The 19,879-nt window shown below is 34.8% G+C and overlaps 2 protein-coding genes across 4 annotated transcripts in view; both read left to right on the top strand.

Annotated features, from left to right (window-relative positions):
- Positions 1-15,435, top strand: part of sima (HIF-1 transcription factor component sima) — a 51,281-nt gene extending 35,846 nt beyond the window's left edge. For 2 of the 3 annotated variants that reach the window (XM_018455368.1, XM_018455367.1), the window contains exons 8-14: positions 8,577-9,024; positions 9,832-10,084; positions 10,575-10,927; positions 11,026-11,264; positions 11,467-11,612; positions 11,803-12,353; positions 14,291-15,435. In XM_018455368.1, coding sequence (XP_018310870.1) covers positions 8,577-9,024; positions 9,832-10,084; positions 10,575-10,927; positions 11,026-11,264; positions 11,467-11,612; positions 11,803-12,353; positions 14,291-14,617 — 2,317 coding nt within the window. In that variant the 3' untranslated portion in view covers positions 14,618-15,435. Of the gene's footprint in view, positions 1-8,576; positions 9,025-9,831; positions 10,085-10,574; positions 10,928-11,025; positions 11,265-11,466; positions 11,613-11,802; positions 12,829-14,290 lie in introns of all 3 variants that reach the window. The other variant, XR_001936841.1, reaches the window with a different exon arrangement.
- Positions 15,436-19,035: 3,600 nt separating this feature from the next.
- Xbp1 (X box binding protein 1) overlaps positions 19,036-19,879 on the top strand; it is a 4,320-nt gene continuing 3,476 nt past the window's right edge. Inside the window, 1 exon segment of the mRNA XM_018455369.1 lies at positions 19,036-19,555. Coding sequence (XP_018310871.1) covers positions 19,281-19,555 — 275 coding nt within the window. The 5' untranslated portion in view covers positions 19,036-19,280.

The following is a 19,879-nucleotide window of genomic DNA, read 5'->3' as shown; positions in this document are numbered from 1 at the left end:
TATTACTAGATAGATTTCTCACATTATATGTGGAAGTAATACTTACTAAAAGAATTATGTTTTATCTTTTTTTTTTATCAAAGTTATGCATTTTTATCATAAATATGCATTTTTCGTTGGTGTCCAATTTTTTCCAACATTTGTTGCCCATAATGTTCGACGTTTAGCATCACGCGGAAATATTTTCATTACACTAATTCTGCAGCGAAAGGCTACGTAATGAAAATTACGTCGAACATTATGGGCAACAAATGTTGGAAAAAATTGGACACCAACGAAATATGCATATCTATGATAAAAATGCACATAACTTTGATAAAAAAAAGATAAAACATAATTCTTTTAGTAAGCATTACTTAATGAAAATTACGTAGCTTTTCGCTGCAGAATTAGTGCAAAATGGGGCTGCACGCCCATTTTGCAATTATTTTTATTAATCTTCTAATAAGTCGTATTAATCTTCAAGAGCAGAAAGATATCACAACTCACGAGAAACTATCAAGGTTTAGAAAAAGACACAACGTATTCCTCTTTCTTTCGTGTGATTTTGCTGAAACTAGAGACCCTTAAGAGAAAGAAACCGTGAAGAGAGTCTCTAACTAGAGTCTCTTTTTCTCGTGTCGCGACTCTGATTAGAGGGTCTCTAGTCTTCCTCAGTCCATTAGAATAATAAATAAAAGATAACCTTAATTTAAATGATACTCAACAGACAAAAGAAATATGACATCATTCTTAATAAATAATGCTTATTAATCTTTAGAGGATGGGAGTCTATTTAAAAAATCTTACAGCTTTTTCTTGATTAAAATTTCTTGATTATAATCCATTATTTTATTGTATTCCTTGTCTCAAAATATGACTGTTTTTAGCGCCATTATGATGATTTTTCCGTCCTGTAAAGGTTAAGAATACTGACGCAAAATTTATTTCCGCATGGTGAACTTAATTTTAATTTTATGTTTAGTACGATAAAGCTTTATGTCGGATAATAAACCAAGTTTTCTGTCTCAATCGATGAAACTATCGTGAATTTGAAAGCAAAAAGAGACTCGAGGGAAACTTGGGAAACAGGGCGAAAAAAGGTTCCATATATTTTTCATGAGTTTAGCAATAACGAGACGTCAGAGATGCCATTTATCGCGCCAAAAAAAACAATTAGTTATAATAATAATTTATGTAATGTTCCAAATATATTTATAAGAAAATGAAAAACCCTAGGACCATTTAAAAAGTATTTAAAAAGTATCGAAATAATTATGATAATAATTCAATCATGACTAGTGATGATCCAATGATAATCAAAAGTGATATCGCAATTGCACAGTTTAAAGATAGAAAGAGAGAGTCGTTAAAAACCTTTTTCTCTTCTTAGCAATCTGTAATCGCATTGTTACTTTTGACCCAAGTAAATGATTGGAAAAAATTAACCCTTCAGTGTCACTTTAAATATGGCATAACTGGATTTTTTCCAGCGTTCTTTCAATACTTTTTCCAATACTTATAACTTTTATTAATAAAGATACATACGTTAGTATCGTGATGTTCTTTAATGTTCAATTGAAAAATTTTATATGTTCATTTTTATGAAAGTTATACTCGAAAGTTATAAAGCAATCGAATTGGATTAGATAAACGACATACCCAAGTCTGTCGTTCCCATACGTCGTGTGACATCGAAGGATTAATAGAGTCAAATAATTATGAGATTTATATTTATTTCTGTCAATGTAGATTAACTTTAATTAGAGAAAGAATTAGAGAAAGATGAAAAATAAATTAAACCGAGATTAAAGTTAATCTACATTGATAGAACTGGACTTTAGAATCCCGATTCTAAAGTCCAGTTCTATCAATGTAGATTAACTTTAATCTCGGTTTAATTTATTTTTCATAAATAAAGTCTTCTCTCTTTTAGCACTCACAATTAGTATGCTACGACTACTCCATTATTCTCGTAATTATTCCGACATCGTCTATAAATACTTTAAATGACCTTATGGTTTTTTTTTATTTTCCTACATATTATTATCAACTCAAGTGTGTCGAGCCTAGATCAGTCGACCTTGAATCTAGATCATTTCTTGCCGAACGAAAGACGTGGTGCAACCACGAGTGGCATCGCGGCATCGACCTCGAGAGCCGCGCCAACCTGGCCGGTGCACTCGCGTGATTGTCCCGACGAATTCACAACAAACCGCTCGAGTTTCGCGCACGCCCGGCAGCCAGAGATCGGGTTGAGTTAGGTGCAGGTTAAATATGCGGTCGCGAGTATTGGAGAAGGATTAAAAATAGAATGACGGCCGGTTTGCGCAAGCAAGCACGTGGGATTGTTGGGACTTCTTCTGCCTATCCTACTACTTCTCTTGTTTTTCCTCAAAGCTTCCTGTACCTGACTCCATCAACTGAAATGCTTCTCATCGGTTATCTTAACAAAAATCGTCGTTCACGACGGTTTTATTTTACACGAGGGAGTTGCTTAATTTAAATCTGTCGCTTTCTGTTTTTCTTTCTTGTCTCTCATTTTCTTTAATTTTGTACTTATTATATTTTGCATTCTATTTTTTTTATTTTATTTTATTTTATTTTTGCAAAATTCATTATGCTTAAATTTATACATATTGTTTCCTTTTTTTGTTTTTCTTTGTACTTAATTTTTTTTTAGTTTTTGTAAATTTTCTATTTTCTCTGTATCATTTTACTTTAATTTGTTTGTTCTTGGAGGATACAGCCCTAGAATGGTAATAAACGCTTTATCTATCTCTCTCTCTCTTCCCTCCCTTTCTTTCTTGTAAAAATTTTATTTGTATGTTCATTGAATTCGATTATAACCCGACTACCTGTATTTTAAAACTTGTTCTCCATTTATCGACGTGTTATGTACTGTGAACTCTCTTGTGCTTTGGAGGGTTTGTTCTGGCATCGCAATAAAGTTGTTTATCGCATGCGAGGGAGAAGGAGAACAAGGAAAATCTTTTACCAGAACAGAAGACATAAATCCGTAAATGTTGCAAAACTCGAGGTCTTTTCAATCTGTAATGTAAAATGATTTCTCATACACAGATTTGATATTAAAAGAAGAATTAATATCTGGATATATCCTATCTGATTTATGATATGTTGACATTTACGACTAAGTCCATTAAAAACTATTTTTTATTATTGTTATTATCGTTAATTTTCAACATCAAAACGATTCGTCAATCGACTTCGCCATTAAATCGTTTGCAAACGGAAACGAGACTCATTGGAAAAAGGCTCGTGTCTTTCAAACGTAATATATCAAATTATTGAATCTCCTGTCAGATTATTGAATATTCCGTCTGCTATTTTAATGCCATTAAGTCCTATTTTAATACAGACAGAGACTATTGGATCGTCTTTCATTAAATCTGTCACTTAAAAGATTAAACACTATCATAAAGTTTATTGATTCGCATCTCGATGCAATTTATAAAGAATTTCCATCGGAGAATCTCGTGATTGTTTGTTCGCGTAAAAGTAAACTTTATTCAATTATCCCCGCAAGAAACGTCACGTAAAGACATCGTTTTTCTCTCTCCCCTTGAAATTAGATCCAATCGAGAGAGCGAACGGATAAATGTAGGCTATTTCAATAAATGCGCATGCATCCTCGTCAATTGCTGGCAAGAAAAAGCGGATCATTGGACTCTGCGGAAATAAATTGATAAATAAAAAAATCATTATTATGAATGAATTACGTGAGAAAAATCGGAAACAAAGGACCCATTTAAAATTTAACTTTTATTTTGATATGTGAATTAATGTACGAAAACACACTAAGCTTATAAAAATACGAATATATTACTGAAGAAATATTACTGAAAGAAAAGATTGGCTGAATATGGCATAGCATTTTTAATTAGTTGCAGCAGCCAATTAAAAAAATGCTATGCCATATTTTATCATCTAATTTGCTGCAGCAGCCTAATCTTTTCTTTCAGTGTATAAACTAAAATAAATAGATAATGATATAAGTATCACAAGAATGAGGACGTTACGGTTCAATACTTCGCAATCGGACTCTGCGGAAATAAATTGACAAATAAAAAAATCGTTATTACGAATGAATTACGTGAGAAAAATCGGAAACAAAGGACCCATTTAAAATTTAACTTTTATTTTGATATGTGAATTAATGTACGAAAACACACTAAGCTTATAAAAACACGAATATTACTGAAGAAATATTACTGAAAGAAAAGATTGGCTGAATATGGCATAGCATTTTTAATTGGTTGCAGCAGCCAATTAAAAAAATGCTATGCCATATTTTATCATCTAATTTGCTGCAGCAGCCTAATCTTTTCTTTCAGCGTATAAACTAAAATAAATAGATAATGATATAAGTATCACAAGAATGAGGACGTTACGGTTCAAGCCAGATTTATATGTCCACGCTTGTCTCAACTATCTTATCGTATATTTAAGTTCTCAGGATAGCTTCACGACTGATGTTTGTACTTCAGATATTTTTCGAACCAGATAACACTTTCGTTCGTCCTCCCCTTCCGTTTCAGTCATTCTTCGATCCAAATTTCCGTACAACGGCACGCAGCGATGCGTGTACGCGGAGATTCTCGCAGTCTAATGTGTATCACGTACGTGATTTGCACGTATCCGCGCGTTCCACCACACACGCGTCGCGCACGCATTTGTGATCCGCTGGTCAATTTGCGGCAATTACCGAGCTGTTGCGACCGGTTAAAGTCACTTAGTGCTTGCGTAGATACGTGCACACGAATCATCCGCGACGAATCTCGCCGGCGACGCGACGCAACGAATCCGGCGACCGACGAAAGGCACACGGAGAATTTTGCGTAAAATCGCGTACACGTGCTCGCGTTGTACGTGCGAGTCAATGGAGTCTCGAAGATTTCCTCGCCTCGTCGAGAGTAAAAGTCACATGCACGGATAAAAGTGATTGAAAGGGTTGCTTTCGTGACGCAGCTTCGGAGGGTCTCTTGTAATTTGAATATTTTAATAAGATTAGAGAGAGAGAAGAACGTGTGTTGTGACGTAAGTAATTTAATTAACAATTTGAGAATAATTCGCGAGTTTCTTACGTTGAATATATTCATTTAATTAACATGTGAAAAACGCGAGCATAATTTCATACTTTAAGAGTCGTGTGAAGTTCTTCAATTTTCTAGTTATATAACTTTATATTTAGAGATTCCCTTGAGGAACTTAAAATTAGAAGATGGTAGGCGGATATGCTTCTTTCTATTAACTACACTGAAAAAAAAATATTAAATTTTAATAAGTATCTGCTTGAGTAGTTCTAAGTAAATATTTACTAAATGTAAACATATATTTATTTGACAAGAATCATTAATTTGATTTAGCTATCGTTTTTTATTGAGTAAATATTTATTTTCTGTAAGTAAATACTTCCTTATTATTCAAAGAAATATGTATTAAGATTTAGTAAATTTTTTTCAGTGTACTTTATTTCTTATCAATTTCAGCTCTATTAAGCATAAATATTAATCGATAAATTGCATATATATAATTCTGTTACGTTTGATTGCGTAAAGTAATGTGTGAAACATAGCTATTGTACATCGTCAGAAAAAAATCGTTCGCTCAAGCTGAAAATATTCGAAACTTGCGATGATCGAAAAGATTAAATCGTGTACGGTATTAGACAAGACACATTGGGCGTTATGTGTTTAGCTGAGAGAGATATATATATATTTATATATATATATATATATATATCCGGGTTATCTTCAGGGTTAAGGCCGGGTTAACTTTAACTGTGCTTTGTGTGATCGAAGAAAAATGCAAACGTAATCGTGCCTACATAAACGAGCTTACGAGACCTATTATACCTATTAAACACGCGGTATTGAATGATTAACTGTCTATTCTTCTCACGATTCTTTTGTATTTTCGTCTGAAAAAATCGAACATCTAAAAAAAGTAAAAATTGAGGGTCATTGCATTTCATTTGTCTGCGAACTGTATAATTTTGTAGATTTTTATTTTACATATTTTCCTCGATTTCCCGTTTTCTTACACGAAAAAAATTCTCTTCTATTGCCAAGATCGCCAGATTCGTTTTTGTTTTATTCCGTATTTCGCTGCCGTTTTCTCGCACATTGAGAATTCTATTTTAATTCCGTTTCGAAAATAACACGTGTCAAAGGTTAAGAATAGCGATACTTTATAAAAAGATCGTCTATGTTGATGAATCAACGATGTTGACGGTAATATTCACATACATGGGACGGCATGTAACGCTGCTGTGACGTAAGAGATGGCTTCTAGTTGATAACGCTTTAATGGTTTGAGAATTAGCGCCGGTTTCTTTACCTCGCGAGGCGTGTATTGTCAGTTGTTGAGCAAAAAGATACTCGTCAAAATTTTGAAATTCGCGAAATTTTGGAAATTCCAAGGCAATCAAGGTTGTCGATAACTTTCAAAACAAGTCTGTAGATCGCTTTTTTCGTTCAAGATGTTTGTGATGGAACTTTCGGTTGCGAGGTAACGTGTTTTCCACGCGTTCGTTTTAAAAGCGTGAAAAATCATCGCGGCAAAGTGCGACGCGCGGAAAAAGACGTCGATTGGCAGTCACGAGCCACCGGTTACATAAGCGCGTTCTCGTGATTACAGCGAGCCTTCTGCCTCGTGCTGCAGGAGAAAGAGAGAGAGAAAGAGAGAGAGACGTGATCGTTTCGCGACAGTCGAATGGATAGAAGGAGAGAGAGAATGAGAGATAGAGTGCACGAGGGCAACGACGCGCCGTCGTCGGAAAGAACGAAAGTCCGAATGGATGCTGAATGATCCGGGACGGCGAGAGTGGAATGGTGAGATAGTAATGTGCGTGCAGCGCATGGTGCGTGTTGTGCGGTCAGTTTACGCGTGCATCTGCAACTGAGAGGCAGTAGAAGGAAGGTACGAAATTATTTGAAAGTGATAGATATCGAATAGTATATCGATTGTAAATATTTATATTATATTTCTATGATTAGGGATGGAAAAGTTTAGAAAAGTGATATAGATCGAATGGAAAATTCCAAATATTCTTCGAAATTCCGTAATGCAACGTAATAATATCCATACTTAAAAAAAATTACTGCCATTTTGCGACAATTTGTAGATTTCTTATTTAGAATTTATTTTAAAAAATACATGATTTTTTTCAGAATAGAATTCCTAATTTATATCTTTCTGCTTTTCTTTTGGGTGTAGATGTTTGTGTGCTTCGCACAAATCGAAATTTTTTAAATAAAGAATTTGGTTAGTGTTAAACAAAGTATAACAGCTGTATACTTTATATTGATACGAAAAGATATGTTTGAATAATTCCTTGAATAAATTTCTGAAAGAAATCAAAATTATTCGTTATTTTAAATTACAACTATAATTAATGTTATAGTTATGATTTGAAATAATAAATATTATCGTGACTAATCGATATTTTTTAAATCAGTAATTATTACATTTATTATTAAGTGATATGGAAAAATCTTTAGTTTTTATTTATTATTAAATTACTGGAAGGTGATAATAATAAAAAGATAACTATTAATCTTGGAAATCCATCGAGATGAACACACATTCTGCTATTACTGTTTACACATTATCATTAAGGAAACAATAAATCGTTAAATTATAACGAGGGTTTGAACGTTATCGGGATCAGTTTTTTCTTTCGTTCGTTGCCTCCGAAAGATTTTTCGCAGGCTAATCGATCTGTGCCCGTTTTAAACTTCTGGAGTTATGTTTGCCTAATTGACAGCTGCCTGTATATCCCCAGACGTCAGACGACAGCGAATGATTTCGTGAATGTACACGTGCTTACATATGGAACATTTCGTGATAGACTATGTAACAGTAAATTTCGTGCATGCGTGATTTCGCGATTGATAAATATCGAGTACGTCTGCGTATCGCGTGCTATGTGTCGTAACACGGTATCATACGACTGTCATTCGTTTGATAAGAACACCAACCACGCGCATTGAGCGTTGAAGGGAATTCTTATAAGAAAATTTTATGGATTACGTACGTTTCCATGCATCGAATAACAACAATAGGAATAATGAGATGAACATTTCTCAACCTGAACCTACACTGAAAAAAATGCATGTAATTTTACATGGAAATTACATGTATATGACTGGAAAATTATCTAAATATTACATAAATATGCTTGGAAATTTACTGGAAATTGTAAATTTCCAATCATATTTAGACAATTTTCCAGTCATGGACATGTAATTTCCATATAAAATTACATGCATTTTTTTCAGTGTATATATTGTCGTTGAATATCTTAACTTCCACGAAGAAGAAGAAAAGAACTTGTTTCTAATTCATCTTATAATTATTTAAAAAAAAGTTGTAAGTAAATCAAGGAATTTAAAAATCCGATTAAAATTAAGTCAGAATCCTCAAGTTAAGTTTCGCGATATCGGTAAACATCTTATTATTCCTTCTTGGTGTCCGTTGATCTTTTTCGATCTTCCTAGCCAAGTTTCGGATTAACGCGTCCCAGGATACATGGGCACGTTATCCACGTCGACGGTTCGTGATTTTGCTTACAGTGGGATCGAGCACGAGGATGAAATATACAGCGTGCGCCAGCTGGCCGCGCGTGACAACGACGCCGATTTGGTGAAGATAGAGAAACCGTTACCGGTTTTGGTGCCGACCGATAGTAGTGCTGTATCGACAACGGATTCGAGTCAAGTATCGCTGAACGACGAGGAGAAGATTCCCGTGGAGGAATCGACCGTCGACGACGAGTCCAGGAGCGACGATCGACCGTTCGCCGTCACCGCGTCGATCTTCCATTCAATCGACGATAAGAGCGACTGCAAAGACGATTCGCAGAAGGACGGTGCCTTGCCGAAACGCGCCCAGAAAGAAAAGGCATTCGTCTTCCTCGAGAAGGCTCTCAAAGAGTCTTTGGAGGAGTCGATTAAGGAGAACAACGTGCCGGCAACGGTGAACCGACAGTCCTTCGTTAAGAAAGCGCCCTTTATATTCCAGGTACGGTTGATCCTTTCGATGTACGAGCGGTTTAATCTTGGAATTTTGAAGATTTCAGCTAAGAGAGAGAGAGAGAGAGAGAGAGAGAGGCATGAAATTAGACAAAATTACTAGGAATTCTATTTCCAGTTGCAAGTTTAATTAGTAACTGATATTATTCTGTTATATAATAACCGTTATTTTTAGTAAGATATTTGAAATATGGATGATTTTTAAATCTTTCTCATCTCTAATTATTGTTTATTGGAAATGTTTGTCGGGTCAGTATCGCTTATCACAATGCGTTAATCCCATTGCTTATACATTTCGTTATCATCTTAGGATGATAAAGTAAAAATAAATGGTATTTTTCTTTCTCTTTCTCCTTTGAAGGCGATATCTCATATTTTGAAAACGATTAGCGTTAAACGATTAGCGTAACGGAAATGTCTTATACTTGTATGGGTCTTTATAAAAACAAATCCAAATATAAGGACATAATTAAATTTCTAAATGTCTTAATTAAATCTTTCACGCTTTTCTTGTTAACTCATCTTGTAATAAATTTTATAAATTTTATATAAGAAATATAAAAGTTTTTAGTAGTGTGAAAATAAACATTAATCAAAATTTTTCAAAAACGGATATTTTTATGTGTAAGAATTTAGATTATAATTTCCGTGTCATCTGTCAATTATCGTAATTCAAATCCCAGTTGAAAATACTACTTGATTTTTATAGCAAGCTCTAGGATAACTGTCTCTTTTATATCGAGCCATAATCTTTGGTTTCTTCTCTTCTAGATCAGTCATGCGATCTTTGTTTCAGGGTAAACCGACGGTGGTGAACGATTCATCAGACAGTGCTGAACACCGTGACCGTCCGCAGTCAGTCACGAGACATCTGTTCGCACCGCTCGTGACTACCGTGCAACAACAGGAGCAACAGCAACAACAGGAACAGGAACAGTCACAATTATCCTGTCGTCCGCAAACAGCCACAGCGAGCATTTTCGCGCCTCGTACCGAGGACATGAACAAGGGCTTTTTGACTTTCAGCGAGGATCAGCCGGGTCTCACCAGTGCGTATTTCCCTCTGCGAAAAAGAAAATTGAGTCTTTTCCAAAGTGAAGGCCAGAAAGGAATCGCTGACTATCATTCGTATTGTCGAGTTTTCGTGAGAAAAAGAAGGCTCAAGGGAAAAAGATAAGAAAAGATATTACGATACACGAGTTGAGAATTATTTATCTTTCTCTAACAGAGCACAGTTTCGTGATCCGCAGAAATTTTGTCTGAAGAAAGATATTTGTAAGAAATACGTAATAATTATCATGTGATTTTCTATTTTTTCATCTTCAATCCAATTATATCAGATTTAATTTAGTTGTCCAGAATGAAAGTTAAGACTCAAATGATTTTCTTAATAGAACTATTGATTTGGGATTCCTTTTTTTGTATCGAGATTTAAAATTTCGTTTTTATCCTCCTCTCTGGTCGACGTTTAATCATCTGAAGTCGTAAATAATCAATTAGAAGAAGTTCATGATAAATCATGTTTTCTCTGTTTCGTAGTGTTGAAGGACGAGCCGGAGGACTTGACACATCTTGCACCTACGGCCGGTGATGTGTGCGTACCTTTGGAGGACACTCCCTTCTTGTCAGATATGCTGGATGAGTTTATCTTCGGCAACGACAACTATGGCTGTCCTCTGTTGAGTCCGGGCGACACTCTGACACCAGAGTTACGTTCCACAGATCTCTCGGGATCCCTCAAAGATGCAGATCTCGTGGACACTACTACTAGAACCAAGAACGCGGTCGATCGTTTAGCCGATAGTGATCCCTTCATGTACGGCGACTCACCTGGAAGTCCCTGTGGCATCGATCCAAGCACCGTGTCGCCATCCCTCTCGAAGTACCAACAAGTGAGCAATAAAAAATTATTTATATTTCAAAATTTTCTTCTCTCAAAAATACATTAACGCACGTATTGACGCATGTATTAATATAATTATCGTTTTAGAGTCCGGAGCGCAGCGTGGACTCATTAGGTAGTCCTACAGGAGGTAGCGGCGGTGATGGACTCTCTGAAGACGAGATGCTTATGTTAGGTATCAGCGATAGTATAGGGGATGAAGAATTAGCGCTCAGAGCACCCTATATTCCGATGTCGGACCAGGACGAGGCGTTAGAGTTCCTCATTAATGATAATATGGTTATGTGGAGCTCGTCGCAATCTGCTGACAAAGGATCCTCGAAATGGTGAGTGCCACATTGGATCTAATCAATATTACGAAAATTTGCGCTGTAACAATAATTACAAACCATGGCTATAAAATAAATAATTATACAAAATTAAAATGTAATAAAAGCATGAAAAACAAAAATAAAAATATAGTAATATTTTATTTTTCTATGCATTTCTTTGTCCTCTGTCTTTATTTTACTATTTATTTTCTGGCAGGTTACTCGACGATCGAGAGCAACGTAATTCCGAATCCAGTTTAGCACAATTACTGCGAACTGATCAAGCAGTATCGCGGCGATACAACGATCACGGCGGAGGTTTGCTAAATTCGACGCAGATACTGGGACAAACACCTCGAAAAAGTAAGCATGTGTTTTTTTCTTCTCGTCCGTTATTTTATTCACTATACTAATTTTTTTTTATATTTGCAGATATTAAATTATGTTGATAACGTATTATTAACTTCATACAACAATTGAATATAAATATGAATATTATACAATAATAAATTTACGTGATATAATTAACACACATCTTATTTTGATCTTGCAGACATGCTTTTCGAATCCGATCGATGGTCCTCTAATCAGGAACGTCCCAATAAACGCATTCACTCCGGACTTAATACGGACTCTGAAAACGAATATAAGCGTTTTAAGTGCGAGGACTCATCATTTGAGCGTATAAATCTTGAAGATACTTTGGTGACGAAGCAGCAGCGGCAGTCGACAATGCTTCACAAGAAGTCGCCGCCGACTCTCGGTAACACCTGTGGCAGCCAGCTTCTGCGTCGCCTCGTCTCGTCACAGATGCCAAGTATCGTGTCACAGGTGGCAACTTTGCCTGACAGTAACGGCCATATTCGTAGTGACAACGAACGTCATCGCGAGGACTTTTCGAAGCAGCGTGATCGCGACCTCGACGATATCATCGATTTTGTTGAGTCGGAAGGCGACCGCGGTGGGGGAGGAGGCGGAGGCGAAAATCACGGCGGTATCGGTGACGGCCTAGACAAGATCGATGTAATAAGTCGGAGAAGGAATCCTTCCTGCGGCACTGGCGGCAGCAGTGTGCTAATGAATCTCCTGGTTTCCGGCTGCGACGTGAGTGCGGGATATGTTTGCTTCGTGAAGCCAACGACGAAGGGCATCAGGAACTCGTGAGGACGCTTCCGGGAGGAAGCAAGCGTCCGAAGACCTGCCTCCTTTTGGCCGCCGTCCTGTCGTTGTTGATTTTTCTAAAACGGAAATTTGCATACAACACGAAATGAAAAGTTCATCGATTATCACGCGGTTGATTTTCGCTAGATTGAAATTATAGATGGAGAAGATGAGCTAAAGGAGGCAGTGTAAATGCTAGTTTCTGTGGTATTCGATCGCTATTTCGAGCCGATAGAAGTTCTTCCTACTTTTTATACGTCTGCTTGTTCCTCGAGTTTGCATCCGCAAACTCGAAGATTGCGTCTGAGGTTTCAAAATAGAAAAAGGGAGAGTGTAAAGTTACGTTTTCACAGAAAGAGATGCAAAATGAGTTCGTTGCGAATTGCGAATCGAAGAGAAGGCGTCATAGATAAGCGAGGTAGTTTCGCTTTGTCGTTTAATCCTGAAATGCACTGCGTGCAATGTTTATTTTACAATATAAAAGATATAATATAGTTTATAGATGACTAATGCTTTTGCTCATATTGAATATAATGAGGAAGGAAAAAAGAAATCTATGAGTTTTATTATAACATTTCTAGAATTGTATGCGTGGTTAGATAATTATATAAGCAGCATTGCTTTGGAGTGCATCCTAGGATTAAACGAGCTATACTTTAGAGTCATGTTATGTACACAAATTGCAAAGTATATGGAATTGTTGATTGAATGTTATGGAAATACATGGAACATCGAATCACCTGATCAGCTGCGTTTCGTTTCCTCCCACTTTCGTCCTTTTCCGTCCACTGCCGTTCTACGATTCACAATTTTATCATCAAATCTGTCGCCAAGACTCATCTTCGGATAGACGTTCAATATATATATATAATAATTAAATACGATTTTATTTTATCAAGCTGTCATTAGCAGTTGAAAGTTAAAATTCAAATTTTTTTTTTTTTTAAATTAATATGTTAAATACAAAAATGGTAGAAATTATCCTATATATTTCCATTACTTTTGGAAATTCACCTTAAATTTTAGATAGTAATTTTAATAAACTTTTAAATTTGCGCATATATTAATTATTTGATTTCAAATTACAAAGTAATGTTTACCAAATAAATTAAAAAATGTAAAACTAGACAGATGTCAATTATTGAATAATAATGGATTATCGGATACATGGTTGATCATCAAATTCTTTAGTTACCTGATAACCTGATAAGGATTATGATTACGAGATGGTTATCGTCTTTACGATCTGCACGAGGGTTACCTTCGTCTAGATCACGCAACACGATAGTCACAGTCGCTTTGCTCAATAATCGTTCATTTACATTTATGAAACGTCTCTGGAGTCACGCGAACGACGAGGAATGGGACTCTTAAAGAACCTCAAGGGCGCTAAAAAGCGGTTTATCGCTTAATGTATCACTTGTCAACATAATCTCTCTACTCTATCCTTTTGTCTTTTCTGTGAAACGCAGCAACGTTTTATTTTTTTTAAGTTTTTTAAACTAATAAAAACAAACTCATTTGTCAGGTAGTTAAGCTCTTATTTAATACTATAAGTTCTTGTTATGAAAATTTGGAAAATATAAATTGTAGATATTTATATATGATGATGAAAACCAATAGAAAATTAATGAATTTTTTGTTATATTTAAATGGGATTATATATCATTGCAACAATTCTATATACTTTGCCATTTTAAATACTTAAAACAAGGAATCTTCGTAATAATCAAATTTTAAATTATAGATATCTCTTTAAATAAACTAAAAATTTAATTTGTGTTTAATTGTCAAAATTCATTGACTCGTCTATATTTTTTTAAACGTATCTCACGTAAAATATCAATAACAAATCAAATGATAGTAATTTTATTTTTTAGGATCCTTTGATGAGTTCTCGTGATATGTCAACTGTGTTATCGAGTAACCTGACTCCGTTATCCATCAATGTGGACAATCAGATAGTTCCACACTGTGCAAACACAGATGTCATATCTTTGCCCGATCATCTCAGCCCGGACACCAGGAAACATTTAATCGGACCCTTTACCGGCGGTGGCGGGGACGGAGGTACTCCTATAGTCTCGCCCACGACGTCCGCGATGGCATCTTTTGACAGCTTTGACTGGATCCGCGATGGATCCACCGGTCTGCTTCAAGTGGGATCAGATCTACTCGGGGGACTGCTGGATCGAAATCTAGTGTGATCCAGCGCGATACGATTTATGCAGACCTGCCAAAAAATCGATCAGGGAAATTAGAAGCCGGATTTGTTCAATATTCGCTTTTTCGTAACAAATCCCAGAAGTTTTTTTCACTCTTATTTGTAACACGATCCGAGTTGTTGTTTATTGTAATCAAATTACAATTAAACTATTGATTTTAATTTGTTCTTTCAATGTCACTCGATTTCACAGAGTCTGTGCAATATACGAAATAAAGAGCGAAAAAAGGAATTAGTGCAATCGAAACGTTACGCACAAAGAGATTTTATACGAATCTTGCTTCTAATTTCTGCGTGTAAATAGTCGGTTAATTCCCGGTGCTTTTTAATAATTCGCTAAGCATTCGAAAATTCCAGAAATACGATAAATGCAGTGCAGTTTATATTAAATATTCAAAAGAATGTTCGATTAATGTAAAAGTGATGCGATTCGAGAAGACTTAAATCCAGATTAATTGATATTTTTAATTGATATTTAATCTTTTTACGATCATTTCTTTAACAATCGATTCACGCCACTTCAACGTTCAATCGATACTTTTTTTACACAATTTTTTTTTGGAATTTGCGCGCGCGCGCGCGTGTGTGTGTGTGTGTGAACGTTTACCAAGTGTGTCAATACGTTTCCACGAATTAACAAAAAAAAAATTATAATCTGTATACAATAACGAGCTGCGTAGCGAATTAAGTTTAATAGGATGATACCGTGTGGTAAAAATGCGAGTCATATCTTTCAATCAAATCGATCAAAGGCTATAACCGTTTTTTTTTTTATAATAAAAAGAAGAAATTTTTTTAAATTCTTAAAAATTTTATACATCAATATATACAAATTTTATTTACAAAATTATTTTGTAAATCAGATTTAACGTTTTAGAAAACTATTTTGTACTATATGAAATTTAATTCTAATTCGATCACTTTTATTTGCTTTTACAAAATAATTCGATGCGATAGAATTTAGAATGTAAGCATAATAAAACGTGCATAATTATCAAGGAAAATGGGACACTAGATAAGATGTTATCTAATAATAATAATAATAAGCATCGAACTTTAATATACTAAAACATTTTTAGACATCCAGGATAAAACAGTCTCGACTTGAAAAGAAAGAATGAATTATTTGAATATTTTGAATGGAAAATAAAATGTTAGCCTTTTGGCAGCTCGATCTACTTTTCTCAAAAGTTGTATATAAACGAGTGCATTTATAAAAGCGGTGAAATCGAATTTGAAAAAGTAATAAGTGACTATTTTATCATTTTGAAATTCAAGAAAGTTAGACATAATTAAAAACAAAAAAGAGTGGAGAACTTCTTTCTCACTTTTTAAAAATGAATATTAGTTTTATTTTTAAAAGTATAATGTGTGTCAAAAGCGCGCAAAGAACGAAGTATTTCTGCGACGTCTTTTTTTATACTTCACGTAATTTAATTCTAACATTCCTCTAAACTATGTTTTGCATATCTTCGGAATAAAACAAATGGAACAATAAGAACGTCGATTATGCGATTTCTCATTCTGATTGTTAAAAATTAATAAAACGTGACAAGTTGCGATATTGCTACGTTTATTATTGCATATCAAATTAGGAGCTCGTAACGCCGACATCTCTTTCATGTGGCTGATTAGCGTCGTCTTTACTAATTGTTATTATTATTACTAAGTTTCATACTTTACCATAATTCATTTGTTACTGCTGCACCATGATTATTCGTTGCATACGAGTAATTTCTTATGATTAGCATTATGTTTGGCGGTACAATTATTACTGCAATTATTGCTGTCATATAAATTGAGACATATACGTTTTTCTATTATAATTTTATTATTTTAATACATTATATTATTACAGGTCTAATTATATTATAATAGTATTGAATTAATAGGTAATTGACGGTACGATGTGCATACAATATGAATAAAAAAAAGATAACCAATATTTAGAAATAAATATTTCCAAAAAAAGAACATATTTTTTCATTTTTTACTAATTATAATACCATAAATTTTAAGATGAGAGTTCTGAGTTTATAATTAAATTAATTAAAATAAAGCTCTCTTAGAACTTTTGGACCGTATATTTTTATGAAACTCATATTCTCTTGATATCTTATTGATTTTTGAAATTTATATGGGCTTTCCATTTAGTGACAACAAGTTGACACAAATGACACGAACATCATTCTGTCTTTCTTGGCATTCAGAATTTATTATTCAATTAGCGGCTCCTGCTTCCCTATAAAATACTGGAGATAATACGGCTCTTAGCGTTCAGAGAGTAATAATTAGATAGGGATGGATGCTTTCCAACAAGAGACACATACTTATGACACGGTGTATCATTACATTCTTGTTGTTCATCAATGATGAGATGACCACTGTGTTGTACTGAGTCGCTTGTTGGAAGGCACCCTATATCAAATGCACACGAACCAATTTCACACAAGACAATCACAGTGTGCTGTGAAAAAAAAAATAAAAAAGAACTCACAGACGTCGCTGTGATTGGCAGTGGACACACAATAAAAAATTTAAGGCAGTAATAGTCAAAGGTACAGCTGAAGCGATATAATTTTAAGGGAATTAAAATAATAATGCTATACTTTTCAATTTTCAAAATTTTAAAAAAACCTTAATAAAACTTTAATAAAACCTACATTTAATACTTGTCTTGTGAATATAAGTGAATATATTCTTCCATATTTCTCTTTATCACTTATTTATTGAATAAAACGAAACTTTAGAAATTTTGTCTTACAAGTTTATTACAAATATCTCGATTTTCTGAGGACATATGCTACTTCAGTTTTGGCAAACTGACATGAGGAACTTATTCTTGATGAACCGACGAAATTTACATTAATATATTTAAGTTTCGTTGATGATGACTTAAAAAGAATGAAAACGTTTGAAAAAATGTCATTGATGTATAGTTTACTGAATAAATTTTAAAAATTCGTTAATATTTTGTGCATTGTGAACCGCGCTGTACTCTCATTAGCCCGTTTCATTTTTAATTGTTAGTTATTGCTTTAAGAATTTTTATGATTTTAAATTTTTACAAAATCTAAATAAATCTCGAAAATTGACAAAATAACAGAAAAATATAATCGATAAGGAGATTGCAGTTATCTAAAATTAGGAAAATTCCAAAAATTGCGATTCCAAGAATTCTGAGAATCTCAAGTTCTGTGATAAATCAAAACTTAGAAAAATTAAAAAAATATTAGAATATAATAATTTTGCTAAAACCATAGAGACACTGCTGATAGAGAGCCACTGAAGAATCTGGAGCAGTATACACTTTTTGAATTAGTGCAATTAGTGCAGGAACAGAAAATAAACCTATAGTGTTCGTTTTGAAACATTTGTTGCCTCCGCGCGACAAGATTTTTGTGGACAAGATCTTCAGTGGCTCTCTATCAGCAGTGTCTCTATAGTTTTAGCAAAATTATTATATTCTAATATTTTTTTAATTTTTTCTAAGTTTTGATTTATCACAGAACTTGAGATTCTCAGAATTCTTGGAATCGCAATTTTTGGAATTTTCCTAATTTTAGATAACTGCAATCTCCTTATCGATTATATTTTTCTGTTATTTTGTCAATTTTCGAGATTTATTTAGATTTTGCAAACTTATTAAGCAACTCTCATAATTTTTTGGAATATATGGATTTAAAAAATTCTTTGAATATAGCAAAGAAAATGAAATAGAATGCGTGGAATTTCTTATTATTTCCATTTCATTAGTTAAGAATAAAAACATAAGGTATAAAATATTGGCTACACAACAAAGCCGCATTATTGGCTTTGTTGTGTATCATAGTACATGTTGCATCAGAATTGTTCTGACGCATTAAAAATAGCTAACTCATACGTCTTGTAAAAAATTAATATAAGGGAGCAATTTAATGCGCGTTAAATATGTATCGTTTCTAAATGACTGTACGGTTCACGCATTTTTCTTTAGATGACGGATATCCCTGATAACGGATATATCTAAACCTTAGACATATCCGTCATCTAAAGAAAAATACGTGAATCGTACAGTTATTTGAAATAGAGATTCTCAAAATCGGGGACTGTATGCAATAGTATTGATTCAAACAATCAACAATCCGCATTTTATCTTAATCTTTCCCAAAAGCGCTCCTACTCTTATTATCAAAGAATTCGATTTCTGTTGCTCTTACGAATAAAGACGATCGTTCGTTTCGTTTCTTTTAAATCGAATCTCGCGAGAGAATGCATAGAAAGAGATCCGTGATTCGAGAACCCCTGACGCGGAGTGACGCTGTGACGCACGAAGTTAGCCGCATCGAGCGGCAGACAGACCGGCGATGATTGGCAAGAAGATCCTCACGCTCGGCCAATCGTGGCAAGACACGTGCTTAGATGGAGATTGGTGACAACGGAGAGTCAGTCAGTTGCGTCAGTTTATTTGCATCAGCCGCATCGTATGGTGATGGAACTTGAAGTGTTTTGCTCAGGCTGATATCAGTCGAAATCCAGGCTGGATCCGTTATCGAAGAAACGACGCTGTCTAAGGCACGGAGGATTGTCGTGGTAGCGCGAGAGGCCAGAATTTAAAGAATATATCGAGAAAGTAGGACGCGTCGCGTCACGTCGTATGGCGGATTATGAGCTCCGTGAAGAGTGTCATCATCACCCTGCCTAAGGGAGTGTCCAAGGCGATCCCGAGGACCGAATCGTCGCGCAACTCGCTACCTAAGCTGAACTTCACGTCGATCCTGGTGGACAAGGCAAGGATGGACAGCAGGAAGGTCGTCTCTGATCAGCAGGAGGAGACGTGCGATGACGACGTCGCGACGCTCCTCGAGCCCGTGGACACCCGCGTACGCGGAAAGAAACGCCGACTGGATCATCTAACGTGGGAGGAGAAGCTGCAACGAAAGTAAGCGACAGAATTACTTTTGACAACTTTAAAGATTCGAAGTTTTGAAAGAATTCGAATTTTCGAAATCATTGACGCTCATTTTCAGCGTCAAAATAGGTCACGTGATCAAAATTAACGCTTGATATTCGTCAATTTCTATCACGTGATTTATATCGACGCCGAAAATGAGCGTCAAACGTCAGCATGAAAAGGTACCTTGAAACAATTCGAAAATTCGGGATTATCCCTATACATCTTTTCTACAATTTCTATTATTCTACAATTTATATATATTCTATTATTCTATATTTCTACACACAATTCCATGTATTTCTAGGAATG

The sequence above is a fragment of the Mycetomoellerius zeteki genome, unplaced genomic scaffold, assembly GCF_001594055.1.
Source record: "Mycetomoellerius zeteki isolate Tzet28-1 unplaced genomic scaffold, Tzet1.0 scaffold48, whole genome shotgun sequence".
Lineage (NCBI taxonomy): Eukaryota > Metazoa > Arthropoda > Insecta > Hymenoptera > Formicidae > Mycetomoellerius > Mycetomoellerius zeteki.
This window is presented reverse-complemented; position numbering and strand designations above follow the sequence as displayed.